The 14,509-nt window shown below is 47.6% G+C and overlaps 1 protein-coding gene across 4 annotated transcripts in view; it reads right to left on the reverse strand.

Annotated features, from left to right (window-relative positions):
• Nucleotides 1-576: 576 nt before the first annotated feature.
• GLCE (glucuronic acid epimerase) overlaps nucleotides 577-14,509 on the reverse strand; it is a 57,963-nt gene continuing 44,030 nt past the window's right edge. For all 4 annotated transcript variants that reach the window (XM_083475097.1, XM_083475098.1, XM_083475100.1 and 1 more), the window contains 3 exons: nucleotides 11,403-12,004; nucleotides 7,251-7,496; nucleotides 577-6,284 (listed from right to left, as the gene is read on the reverse strand). In XM_083475097.1, the coding sequence (XP_083331223.1) occupies nucleotides 5,260-6,284; nucleotides 7,251-7,496; nucleotides 11,403-11,991 (1,860 nt within the window). In that variant the 5' untranslated portion in view covers nucleotides 11,992-12,004 and the 3' untranslated portion in view covers nucleotides 577-5,259. The remainder of the gene's footprint in view (nucleotides 6,285-7,250; nucleotides 7,497-11,402; nucleotides 12,005-14,509) is intronic.

Below are 14,509 nucleotides of genomic sequence, written 5' to 3' on the forward strand. Positions count from 1 at the left end.
CTTTGGAATGACTTGATGTGTTTTCCCTGAAGTTCCTCTGAACATAATAGAGCTTGCACGCCATTCTCTTGATTCGGAAGCACCTTGTTTTCAGTGTTCCTAAAGGCTTAGCTTCGGACCATGCACAACAACTGCTCAGTGATCTTCCCACGTGCTTTCTCCAGGGTGACCCTAGGAGTTGATCCTCAGACTTACCTCCTTTGACTGTGATTGGCAACCAAGGGCGAGAAGACTTCTCAGGGGCTAAAAAGCTCCCCTTTCATGAGACACTGGAGACAAGAGACCCTGCTGCAGACATAACAACACATATTAGAATCCCTGCAACCTCAGACGGCTACAAAGAACCAAGACCCAGTGCGTTAGAATCAATTTCTGTGTCTACACAAGACATTCTCTTGAGTCCAGCAAAAGCCACTTTATGCTGCAAAATATGATGGGATTTTAAATGCGTCCTCTGATCCACCTTTTTAAAAAGGTTGGAGCGTCTGGTTCCGAAGTCCGCTTTCCCATTAAGACTCTATTCAGTCTGGGGCTTTTACCTCTCTTGACACAACGAATGCACACCAAGTGACAGCGTAAGATTAAAAACTCTTTATTTTACAATTTTATAAAGCAGCTTTACATGAAGCACAAAGTTGATCGGTTTACTTTTTAATATATATATATATATGTATATGTATATATAAACATAATAGGACCATTCCCACTGCAAAAAATCATGTCTTGCCCCATATAAAACTAACCTGTGCACATTGTGCTTAACCCACAAAGTCTGTACAGCTTTACAAAGGACTTGTTGCCCTCCAAAGGGCATCCTGTAAACAATTTATTGCATATTTAAACCCATGGTTCAAACCCCGCATGTAAAAAGGGAAGGAAAGAAATGAAAAAGAAAAAGGGGGGGTCAGAAATACAATTGCAAGGTGGACGAAAAGCAGCAATTTTCAGTGGAAGCCTCAAAAGGATGTAAAGAAAAACTCGACACCAGTTGTGCTTGTGTGTCGCACAATAGTGCAAAACGGGGGGAAAGGGTCGTGTCTACTCAGGAACAAAAGGCATTGGCTTCGCTCTGTGGACTTCAACACATTAGCCTCCATATTCATGACATCTCTTGTCCCCTACCTTTTTAAAATAAAAAAATAAGAGAACTTACAATACTAAACTTCGGTTTTGCCTCCTTGGAATTCCCTCATTGCTCATAGTTGGCCTCCAGACACAGCAACTTGGACATCCACCCCTCACACCCCATGTATACAAAGGAGGAAGAAAATTGCCCAGGGGCCCAATGTAGATTTGGCACCTGCAAAGGAAGGAAACTGGGAGTCTGCTGGGGCTCTTGTAATCCCCTTCCCTGCTCTCTTGTGAACTTCCCACCCTGATGCACGCACACTTTTCCCTTTGGGGAGCTAACCACGGTGCAGTGTGTTGGATCGGTACCAAAACAAGCACATAATCTTGAATGAGTTTGCTGATCAGCACCAAACTCTGGTTTGAAATAAATCTTTGTATGTTCAGAAGCTGAGCGGCTCGTGGCTCTGAAAAAGGAAATGAGGACCACTCTGCACTTTGAGGGGTTGGGGAGAGGTACACCTGGCCATCCTTAAATGCTCAGGAGGATTGGGTTGTATCCAACTGAGCGACAAGGAGACCCACTGAAAGCAGCAGGCATGATTCACTTAAGTTCACTGATTTTAACAGGTCTACTCTTGAGTATGACATAGTTGGATACAACCCGCTTTGTCCATACTGAGCCAAAGACAATGCTCTAAAGTAATCAAGATCCCTATTTCTCAGAAGCCAATTCCCACTAAACACAGCCTACCTGAGATTCTGCTTCCCTGACCTCTATCACACCCACCATGAGCAGCTAGTGAAAGGGTCACGTGGAGAGCAGCTGGTTGCCAATTTGAGCGCCGACTAGAACAGCACTCATTTCCCAAATACCAGCTTCCTCCAGTTGCCAATCTCGGGCCAACGAATATGACAAGCCTACACAAATCTGGAAGCCCTGGGAGTGCCACAGTGAGTCGTAAGCACAGAACCATCAACCAGCCACAAATATACTCATTTCCTATTGCAAGAGGAAGTTACGGTCGCATGGTCAAGGCACTAACGCTCCACCCAAACAGTACCCCGAAGGTGTCTGCACTGGCTTCTCCAAATCTGGTTGGCCACTCTCACATCCAGAAGCAATTGCTAGAGAGGAAAGAGGTCCTGGAATCGACCACTTTGGTATCATCGCAATACAGACCAGCCCTTCCACAACTTGGTCTCTCCAGAGGTTAGGGACTACAATTCCCATCAGCCCCGGCCAGCACAGTCATATGATGCTGAGGTTGTCTGTAGTCCAAAACATCTGGAGGTGACTGGTTTGGGGAGTGCAGTTCAATATGCTGGCTATCAGCACAGAAAGCAACGCTCTCAAAGAGAAATGGAATTCTAAGGCTTCTCTCTTCTGGGACTTGAATTTACTCCCTCCTCACTTAACTCCTGACTCCTCAGATGCCCCTATTTTTCTCTTGGTAGTTTGCATACACTCTGGTCCCGTCCCGTCCCCCGAAACACATACAGTTGGCAACAGCTATACCCAAACTTTTGCTCTGGAAGAACCTGGGGGCCCCTCTAGAACAGCTTCTTACCAAGATCAGTGGAAGTGGAGGCCGACCTATGTAGGAGCCCTGGCTCTTAAAACTGTGTTGCCAGCACCTAGGAATTCAAATGTTCTTCTAATGTACCAACAGACCAGCGTGCCTCATGGCAAGCTTCCCAACCTGGTGCCATGCAGATTTTTTTTTTGGGGGGGGGGAGAGTTATAGCCCAGAACATCTGAGAGTACCACGGCCCACATCTTTCCCCAGTAAAGTGATAGTGCAGGCTTCCGTGCTTCTGTATGCACTGCAAGGCGAGCAAAGAAGAATGGCCAAGCTGAAACGCCTGGTTTCCTTGAAATGCACAAGTGTGGGATTTGAATATCTAAGCGCGGCATTAGGAACAGAGGGGCAAGCTGCCAATGACACGGGATTCTGGGCAAGTTTAGGCAGCCTGCCAAAGTATCTACCAGCAGCAATTGTGCCTACTGAAATGAAAAGCCACAGCAGGGTTGGTAAGTCATGGCCCCTCTGGATCCAGGGTAGCCAATGTGCTGTGTTGTTGGGACTCTGACTCCCATCATCACTGGCCATTGGGCAATGCTGGCTAGGACTGATGGGAACTGGAGTCCAATAATGGCTACCTCTGGTCTGGATTAGACCTCCCTAATCTGCAGGGTCCCCTGCTTGGATTTCTCCAGCTACCAACTTCTCAGCAACTGGAAACAGGGAGTGCGGTTTGCCAAAGGCAGGGTATACCACACAGCATGAGACATTTGCGAGAGACGTAGTTTCTAAGCCTGGGAAGGGGATTTCCAAGCCAGAATCGAGCTACCACCTCATTAGCGCTCTTCTTGAGCCTCCAAGAGCTCACCTTAATGGAAGCTCCACTGAACAAGCCTGGAAGATACAGTAGTATTGGAAAGAGAGGGCTAGTCCATGGAGAAAAAGGCATCTATTCCCATCTCTATCAAGTGCAGCTTCCCAGCAGACTGTGCCCCTGGCCAGTTTTCACAATGGTGAAAAAAATGCCAAATGAATATCTGTGATCCCAATGAAAAAAAATTAATTTTTCGAAACAAGTGCTGTTGACCATGGTGCCGGCAGAAGTGGAATGACTTAGAGAAAGACAAATATAAATACATACTCATTTCACTTCCCCAAAACAAAATAAACCATTTTAAAAAAAACAAACCTCCCCTCCAACCACCAGTAGCAGTTTCAAGAGCGAGTTGCTGCAGAAAAACTTCCACAGCGTTCAAACATAATGCCACTTAAAAAAGATTATTTCCGGCCCCCTCTCCCACATGAATTGTACCTGGTTTCAACAGTACCCTAGACTAGTTTTCTTTAGCTTGGTGCCCTCCAGATGTTTTGGGGGACAACTTCCAGCCAGCACAACCAGTGCTTGGAGATGGTAGGGGGTGGCACCCCAAACACCAAAAGTACAGGGCCTGAACCCCAAGGGACAGAATGGCTTACATGGAAAGAAAACCCTGTAAAAACCAGATGTGGGGAACCTTTGGCCATCCAGATGTTGCTGAACGACAGCTTCCTCTGTCCCCGAGCCGCTGGCCATGCTTGCTGCGGCTGATGGGAGTTGTAGTTCAGCAGCACCCGGAGGGTCAAAGGTTCCCCACACCTGCTGTAAATGATCAGGAGGGAAGGAGCCTCCCGCTCTCACTGGAAGAGGTCTCAGCTCATCTGGAAGCAAGGAAAGGGCTTGGCCCAGCTTGAAAAGGTGGCGGCAGAACCAGTTTGAGAGAAGGTGACCACGTTTTTGTGCTGACAGCTGGTCCTGCTTGTGATGGTCGGTTGCTTACGGAACAGAGTAAGAAAAACACACATTCGAACTTGCCCACTGGGAGGTCCCTGTGCAAGGAAATGGGAGTGGTAGTGAGGCACAGAGATCCCCTGCACCAGCTCTCCCGAGTAGCCACGCAGTTTTCATAGAAATTCCCAGTGAATCCTCACCACTAATAGTGTGGTGTTGTTGTTTTTTTAATCCCATTTGTACATCTTTAAAGAAACTGGACATTTGAAGTATTTCACAATATACAGAATTTCAACACAAACTGCTCTGAAATTTCCCACCAAAGGGAAATATATGTAGAATGAAATAAAGACATCACCCACTCTCTGGGATAAGAGTTAAGAGAGATTTCTGGCATGGCACACTATTTTCCACTCCACCCCCAAGTGAAAATCCCATTTCTGCACCCATCAATTTTAAAAAAGAAAAAGAAAAAAAGAGAGAGGCCATATTCTACTTTTTCTGACCAATACTGGGCTATAAAAACCATTATAGCTTTTGTGATTTCCCGCCACCCACCAGAAAACATTTTCTATTATGCACAAGTACCATAATGGACCGCTGTGGAAAAGTAAACAAGTTCGCTAAACTTTGTCCTTTGATCAGATGGCTGCTTTGTAATTTTACCTCCCCACTCTATAAAGGATTCATCCGCTGGAATGCAATCGTTTAAAAAAGATGAGTTTTAAGGATCACTTCTTTGAAAATAGAGTCTGTTCAAAAAAACAAAACACAAGTACGCACACACGCACACACACACACACAGAGGGTTTGGGCACCACCTTCACTCTGCTTCAAAGATGGCGGCTGCCAAGCACCGCAGACGGGGGGAAACTCCATTTTGGTTGTGAGCTGGGCTCAATTGTGCTTCGCCCTGCCTCCTCGCAGGTAGCTCTTCCACCTCTTGACGAACTCTTTGAACAGGGGCGTCTCGTCGATGGTGCTGAGGAGCTGGAGCTGGTTGATGTGGGTGGTGTGATAGTCCCACCGGGCCAAGTTCGGGGCTGTCCCAAGCATGAAATGGCGGAGGTCATAGATGGTCCCTGAGCCCGTGTCGTAGAGAGGGAGCATGGCCTTGAGGGACTCCATGCCCCGCTCGTACAGGAGCTTGGCCTCCTTCCCCAGCTTCTCTCCCGCCGTCTCCTTCAAGTCGTACAGCCCAATGAGGGAATACATGAACCCGTTCAGGACAAAGGAGCTAGGCGACGTGGGGTATTCCTCGTACCAGTCGTGCTTGTTCATGAAGACGGCCTTCACGCCACGCTGCTCTGAGGAGAGCTTGTAAGGCGCCGTGGCCCGCAGAGCCGCACTGAGGAATGTGTGGTCTTTCGTCAAGAGGTAGGCCCGAACCAAGGTGGAAATGGCCTGGCCCTGCGCCATGGCAGAGTACCACCCGGGGTCCAGGGACTTGAAGCCTTCCCCCAGCTTCCGGGTCACCATGATCGGCCAACCACCCTTCTCATCCTGGTTCCTCACCAGCCAGTCGCTAGCGGCGAAAAAGGCCGCCATGTGGGCCGTGGCAGAGATGGTGACGTTGTCGATGAAGCCGTGCCCTTTCACCACCAAGCGGACCACCCTCTTGGGCATGATCTTAGTCTGCTTGACAGCCTTCGTGTTGGAGAGGCCTACCCCCTTCCTCAGGTCGGTCACAAGGTCTCGGGTGACCGTACTCCAGCTAGTCCTGGGCCCGATGCCATAGTAAATGTCTCTATCCTTGAAAGCTATCAGCTGGGTGTTGGAGACGTAGTGCACGCGGAACAGCTGGTTCTTCTCTGTGGTCTCCAGGACCACCGAGATGCTCCCGTTGGTGATGAGCTTGAGGTCGAAGGAAATAATGAAGTCCCTCGTGTTCCCCAGCTGCAGAGAGGCACCCTCAGAGTTTTCTGACGGGGAATACAAAGGGTAAGGGGTTGGTTATGGAGCAAAACTACAACACGGGACGGATCTTTCTTTTCCCCCTGAGTATTGACAGATAGGCATCAAGAAAGCAGCTTGCCAGCCACAACGCCTGTTCTCATGCACTGCCAAGGACATTCAAATCAATAGCATGAAATTAGCATTTCAACTTTGATTCTGTTCATTATTAATTAGTTACAAATGCTAGTATGGGCACCCTGGATCAAGCCAGAGCTCTGTCCAGTTCAAGGTCCTGTTCCCCACAACGGCCAGTTAGATGTTTCTGGCGAATAAGAACATAAGAAGAGCCTGCTGGATCAGGCCAGCGGCCCATCAAGTCCAGCTTGGTTGCTGGGCTGGATCAAAGCTCCACCCACCCCCAAGTCCAGCATCCTGCTCCCACACTGGCCTCTGAGAAGCCCAAGGATTACTCCGTGGCTGATGAAGCGGGAGAGGAGCACACCTTAGAGATCCAGCCTTCCTGGATGCTCCACTGACTACAAAGGGAAGGGAGACTTTTACTGCTTTCGCCTTAGAGACCCCAGCCTAAGGCGCTGACTAAAATTACTTCGTTGCCTTTTAAAGTAATGGACTCATTAATTCTAATGGCTATTGATTAGTTGGGGGAAATACATTATGCCCCTATTAATGAGGCTGTCTTCATACAAAGCAAATTGGGGGGAGGGGTGTGGGAGAAAGAGAAGAAATGTTGCATATAATCATTAATTTTCTGGGTGTGGGGGAAAGAGAAGAAATGTTGCATATAATCATTAATTTTCTGGGCGGGTGGGGGGAATGTTTCCCCCCGCACACACCTTTCAGCATGAAAAGAAATGGAATCATGGAGAAGTGAGTGTGTGTGTTTATATAAAGCCACACCCTATGTCATGGGAATGTAAGAAAAGCCTTGCAGGATCCGGCCAGACCTACCGTCTCCCTTTGAACTGACCCACCTGGGACAACAAATTGCTTGACGTTTGTGAACCTGGACTTGTCCAGCACCGTCGTGACAGAGCTGCCTTTGGGTACCGTCCAGTCTGCAGTGTGGCTGTTTTGGTCCTTCTCCTCGGCCGTCTCATACACCTCCACGTGAGGAGGCTTCTCGGTCAGGTTCTTGCTGTAGTGGCTGAGCCCATATTGGGCAATCTGGATGGGGTAGAAGTAGCCCTGCGGCCCCCACTGCGTCGAGAGTGGCACGCCTGTGAGACGGGGGCAGAAGACACAGCATAGGAATGTGAGCACAGCAGAAGAGCCCTGTGGGGTCAGACTAGCCCCATGGCTCACAATGTTTTTCGGGCCACCGCCCCCTTGGCTCCATAAGCTCATCCCCAGCAGGGCCAGCGATATCTGGTTTTCAACATTGTGATATATCAGCAGCTAAATACTACGGTATGCTGGTCTATCACAATGTTCTGGAATGTATCTCGGCTGCTTCTTCCTCCGTCTGCCTGCCTGTGCCTTTGGCTGTCTGCAGGCAATCTGAGCTGGGAATACATCACGATCTGAACGCTATACCGGTTGCAGACAATTTACCAATATATCGCCCGGCTCTAATCCCCAGTGCCCCTCACCCTACTAAAAGCTTAATTCAGAGCTGTGGTTTCCACGATCCACTAATGAATATAGAACTGCACCTAAGAATTGGGCAGTTCCGTACAAACTTTCCTGGGAATAGGCCCCACTGAAGACTACCAAATAACAACATGTGGGATTCTGTTGATCCTGCAATTTAGTCCTGCCTCCATTTATTTCCCCTCTATCAAAGTGGTTCCCAATTTTCTCAGGCCACCTGGTTCCATAAACTCATCCCTTGTGCCCCCCTACCCTACTCCATAAAAAGCACTACTCAGAATAGAGGTCTGCACAACTCACAATTAATTGCACATTTATTCAAAATCCAATTAAAACCATTTACAGTGGTGCCTCGCAAGACGAAATTAATTCGTTCCGCGAGTTTTGTCGTCTTGCGATTTTTTTTCGTCTTGCGAAGCACGGTGTCGGGAAAGTTTTGGAAAAGCTTCAAAAATCAGCAAAGTCTTTAAAAACCTCAAAAAAGGCTACCACACCGCGTTCTATGAGTTGCTCTTCGAAGTCAAGTCGCAACTGTATTAGCGGTGTTAAGAAAAAGGAAACAAACTTGCAAGACGTTTCCGTCTTGCGAAGCAAGCCCATAGGGAAAATCGTCTTGCGAAGCAGCTCAAAAAACCAGATTTTCATATTTTGTTGACAATTACACCTCCAGCACGCACACCCACACACCATCACCCCCTTGCCTCTGAGCGGCCCCCTAGAGAATCCCACCACCACCACCGCTCCTGGAGGGTACCACCCACTTTGGAAACCACTAGATTAACTCTTTACACTCCAGGGGCTGCCAACATTTTTAGGGCCATGACACATTTGCCAACGGAACCAGCTACTTACCATTGGCATCGCATGCCTTTCAGATGCCCTGGACAGCATCTCCCATCAGCCCCAGCAAACACAGTTGTATGATGCTGAGGCTGATGGGACTGCATCCATGCTTTCCTGGGGCTGATGAGAGTTGTAGTTCCAGAGGGTATAAGGTTGGGGAAGGCTGCACTAAGTCAGGAGAGTCATGAACACACCCTTTTTCATACCTGGCTACCTAGATGCTTAGTTTAATATCAAGAGTTTCTTCGGAGGCATAGGCTTGAATCCAACCACAACCAATGTCTACTTGAAAGCCAGTGTGTACTGGGGTAGAGTCCTGGGATAAGACCTGGGAGACCAGGGATCAGATCCCCACACAGCCATAAAGCTCACTGGGTGACCTTGGCCAGGCACTCAATCTCAGCTGAACCCACCTCACAGGGTTGCTGTGAGGGTAAAATGGGGAGGAAGAGAATTATGTACAGCACCGTGAGCTCCTTGGAGGAAAGGTGGGATATAAATGCAAGAAATAATAAAATAAAGATAAAGTCTGGTGGGAAGAATCCTGCCCAGCTTGCTTGATAACATAGCAAGTGAGTGCCAATTAATCTGGAACCTGAAACAGGCCAACTCAGGAGTCTTTCCCACTCCACTCAGTGGGGCTTGCACTTTTAGCCTGACTCTGACAACCGATCTAAAAGTAATTTACCCTTCTGTCGCCACTAGTTCATCCAGCTTAGTATTGTCTACACTGACCAGCAGCAGCACTCCAGGATTTCAGGCGAGAGGCTCTCCCCAGCCCCACCTGGAGATGCTGCCAGGGACTGAACCTGGGACCTTCTGCATGCAGAGCAGGTGGGTCTACCGCAGAGGTACGAAGGCCTTTCCCCTCGAGGCAGATCTAGTGTCACCCACTGTCAGCTCCACCAGCTGGACCCTCTTGCAGGCTTAGGCCTAACAACGGCTTCTCCCCTTAACACAGCAGTGTCTAGCTTGGAGAGTGGTTATGCCTCAAACCGAGCGTGACAGAAAGATTACCGAAACAAAATTAAAGAAAATGCATTTCCACGTATCATCCGCACTTCATAATGCCGATAAGTGTCTGTGATAGTCACTTGATGGATGTGTTTGCCTGAAGGGCAAAAGCGCCAGGGGAACTATTTAAAGAGTGCTATGTAATATCTCAAATGCTAAAAGATGCTTTGCTTATTAATGAAGAGGGGTCTCTGCGAGAGGCGCAGGCCTCGGGATCCGGGAGAGAGGCACCAGCCCTACGCCTGCTATAAAAGCTTCGCTTGCAGCTGTTAATTTAGAAAGATGACATGATTAAATTCTCCAGGTCACAGGACACCAGACAACACAATGACATTGTGGGAATGAGACAGGAGGAAACCTAAAATGAACTCCTTCACTGCCTTGCAATCTACTTGACAGGAGAGGCTCTCCGCTGAAGAAGTGATCCCACCAGACTAGGCTTGCAAGTAGTCGCCTGGGGTGAATAAGAAATCTCCTGCAGGCAACCAGGCCAGGAATATATATATTTTTAGAAACAGTTGCTCTTTAGTTATTTATGGCTATATACATTAATATTGATAATAATAAAACTATATACTACTTAATTGCCAAGCTGGCTTCTAAGAGGTTTCCAGTGTAAAATTCTATCTATTAGCTATACAGTGGTACCTCAGGTTACATACGCTTCAGGTTACAGACTCCGCTAACCCAGAAATAGTACCTCGGGTTAAGAACTTTGCTTCAGGATGAGAACAGAAATGGTGCTCCGGCGGCGCGGCAGGAGCAGGAGGCCCCATTAGCTAAAGTGGTGCTTCAGGTTAAGAACAGTTTCAGGTTAAGAATGGACCTCCGGAACGAATTAAGTACTTAACCTGAGGTACCACTGTACACTTAATGAGATATAACAGGCACACCCTATCTCTAATTTCCAGGGGGGCGGGAATTGAAAACCTTTTGATTCAACAAGCTTTTTAAGATCAGGTGTTCATTCTGTGTAGTTTTTAAACCTGTTTCCAATATCATTTTATGATACTGGTACGAACCCTAGCTTAGCAATAGGAGCATCTGTTTTGCCTGAAGAAAACCCCATGTTCAGTTCTTGATGGCATTTCCAAGTGGGGCGGAAATAGAACCCTTAAACTCTGGAGAGCTGCTGCCAGTCAGTGTAGGCCGTACTGAGCTAAATGCACCAATGGTCTGGGCTCAGTATAAGGCAGCTTCCCAGGTCCCCAAGATATGTCTGCAAATTGCCCTGAGACATGTAAGCAAAAGGAGATTCATAATAATAAGCAGGACAGATAACAGGCTACATTGAAAAAGACATTCCCCCCAAAGGCAACAGATTTGGAAAATGATTTAAAATAGTTTACTAAAATGCAAGATAGGCTTTATCGTCTAGGAATGCTTGTAGGTAATAGAAAAGATAGATATTATCTGTTTTGTTTGCTTGTTTTCAGAAAAGCAACCCGAAAGCACACAAACGGAATCATGTGAATTCCGTGGCCAAGTTGAATCATGTCCTGAAAAGTCAGGTTCTACTACTCACAGATATGTAGTAACTGTGGAGTATCTCCAAAAGCCCCAGTGAGCCGAGTCAATCATCAAGAATGATGGAAATTGCAGTCTAACAACAGTATCTATAGGGCCACAAGCTCCCCTTCCTCCCCTGCAAAGAAAAAGAGCAAGGAAAGACCCACCTTCGACGCCACTGATGCACTTCACTCTGTCCCGGACCTCCACATTGTAGCCCTCAAAAGACATGAAGACGCCATCCGGGTGGTATGGCGCCCTCTGCGCGTACACTTTGGAGTAGCTGTGGGAGAACTCGAACCTGTCATACCCATCGTACTGGGCGACCTTCCCGTAGACCTCAAAGTACTTCTCCACCCAGGAGAAGGGCAGGAAGACCTCGTTCCCTTCCCTCCTGCCTTTGATGGTGTGCTCATCGTTGATCAGGCAGTCGATCTCCTCGTATTTCAGCCCCAGCGCCTTGTTCCCGTGGAAGCCCCCGACCACAGGGGGCGCCTTCTGCTGCTCTTGCGGGGAGGCCTCTTCGCTCTGCTGCTGCTGCTGCTTGGCCGGGCCGTTCACATCCTTGTTGCTCTCCGAAGCGGCCACTCGCTTCTCCAGTCCGTCCGCTCGGAAGGCACTGCTAGGGCTACGCAGGAAGGGTGGGGCTGCCCTGTTGCTGGAGCATCTATTCCACAGCAGGACCGTGACCAGGGTGAACAGAACGCAGATGACGATCAAAGTCTTATAGTTGACCCGGGTCGCCAAGCAGCGCATATTCACACCATACCTGAAACAAACAAAGAAGGGCCAGAGGTTTCATTCCGATAGGCTTGCCTGTTTTCAGTTTTCCTGACGCATAACTCCTGACATGTCCTGGTTTTGGGGTTTAAAAATGGCGTTGGGGGGAATTTTGTCGAACCGGCAAAATGTCAGGGAAAACCTGGGTGTATGGCAACATGATGGAAAAAGCAGCGGAAACAGCTTAAAACCTACTATTTTGGGGTTAGATTTCCCACAAAAGTTCAACATTTTGGTGTTTTCAACAACTTTGTGAGTGTCAGGAATTTTACTTTTTGAAATATGGCAACCCTACATTCGGAGGACTTGCCAGTGGGGAACTGGACACCTGGAAGAAAAATGCACAGATGTTCCATGGCTAACAAAGATGGCAGGTGCATCAAGGCAGAAATGGTTCCTCAAGCACAGGGAATTTGAAAAGCACCGATACACACCGTAACCGGCTGAACCAAACGCTAGCATGCCCAGAAAAGCTCCCTCTCTTTGGCAAACGAGAAGGCTGCTTAGACAGAAACGCCATTGTCCTTAATGCCATTCCCGCAATGAAAATAGTTTCTCCAGCCTTGAGTTTTCACAGTCATCTGGGGGGGAGGAGTGGAACTTAGCTGGCTTGCGCTTTTGCCAATTCACACCAAGGGTGCTGGGCAGGTCAAGAGGGACTCTTGTGCTGGTGGCCTTGAATTGGGAAAGGAACCAAAGCCCCTTGGACGGAGCCCTGTTTGAGCTCTGCCGTGCCGACAACTACATCTCCCCACTTGACCCTTTATTTGGCCTGTCTCAGTGACTTAAATAGGTACTTAAGGTTCAATTGGACATCTTCAACTCAACACAAGCTATAAAATATGTACTTGGGACGCAACTTGGCAAGCTATTTTGGAAAGGGTGACAAAGGAGGTGTTGGAAGAAAATGCACTGCTTCAGGCAAGCTAACCATTGCATAATTTGCTGTGTGTGTGTGTGTGTGTGTGTGTGTGTGTGTGTGTCTGCCTCACAGCTGTCCTGGAAAGACCCAGAGTTGCTTCCATTCCCACACAGAACAAGATGATATCCAGAGCACATAGAAGGGGCAAGATAAACTCTCATCAGAGGCTCTTGACCTCTTGCGGAAACCTTCCAAGCTAGGGCTGGTCCACACATTGCTAAAGCACAGCAAGAAATACCTGACCCATTTCAAACACACAGTGGGTCTTAGACTAGGGGCCCTCTATGCTGGGATCTTGCTCACCACACTAACAGTGTGCCCTACACTTGCTTGCTTGCTAATCTGAGCTTTATCTATTACATTTATATCCCATCTCACACCCCTACCCCCCCAAAAGCAGTTGATAGATTATTCTCCCTATTTTATGCTCACAACAACCCTGCGAGATAGGTTTTAGGCTGAGATGGTTTGCTTGGCCCAAGGTCATAGCTTCATGGCTATGCAGAGATTTGAACCCTGGTCTTCCAGTTCCTAGTCCAACAAGGGCAGAGGTTCGCAAACGTTTTCAGGCCACTGCCCTCTTGGTTCCATAGTGCCCCCTCCCTTCCCCCGTAAAAGGCATTATTTATAAAGCAGTTTGCACAGCCCACTAAGGAAGACAGTAACAATCAGATTCAAAATAGTAAGAGTTAATTGCACATTTATTCAAAACCCAATTAAAATTGCTTAGTATAATCAATTCAACAAAACTGATGAACTTGTTCCAGTGATTTTACAAAGCCTGATAGTCATATACACCTCCAGAGCCCCACTGCCATCCCCTTGCTTCTTACTGCCCCCTAAACCCATTGCCTGCCAGGGCCAGGGGGCAGTACCACCCACTTTGGGTTCTAACCACTACTCTACACTGTCCCAGCTAGGACACTGAGGCGGATTTGATACCACCTGCTACCCAAGACAGAAAGTGATGAAAACAACCATCTACATGCTATCCTTTCACCTCAAAGGAAGAGAAGTTTGGGCTATGACATCAGTGGATATATCCCTGCCCCCATCGGAGAGGTAACATCTCGCCAATCTCAAGTTGATGGGACCTTGGTTTACCCTTCATTCATTTCACAATTCCACACTGTGTTGGCTCCCACCCGGCTGTTTCACACTTAACAAGGAAAACGTCCCATATTGTTGAAGAATACGGGGTATATCTAATTCTTTAAACAAAAAAACCACCAAATTCACTCTTACGGAAATACCAACAAGAATAAAAACATTTTCTGCAAAATTAAAAACACTCAAAAAATTTGCTGCTGTCTCTCATCCCACCTCCAGGGAAGGAAAAGGAAATATAAAACACATTTTGAATTTAGTTACATGAGCTACATTATAGGAGATAACACTGCCAGATTTCTATGTATCGTTATGTGCCTACACATCTTGCCTTGAGTGCAATTCTCTATAACCTTGTTGCTCACACGAGAAGATAAAAAAAAGCGAGATGGGAAGCAGAAAAAACTTTGACAAAGCTTCCCTAAGTTGATTCCCTCATGATTTCTCCTTTAGAGCTGGCCTGTT

The sequence above is a fragment of the Podarcis liolepis genome (genome assembly GCF_965112155.1).
Source record: "Podarcis liolepis genome assembly, chromosome: 14".
In the NCBI taxonomy this organism is placed as follows: Eukaryota; Metazoa; Chordata; class Lepidosauria; order Squamata; family Lacertidae; genus Podarcis; species Podarcis liolepis.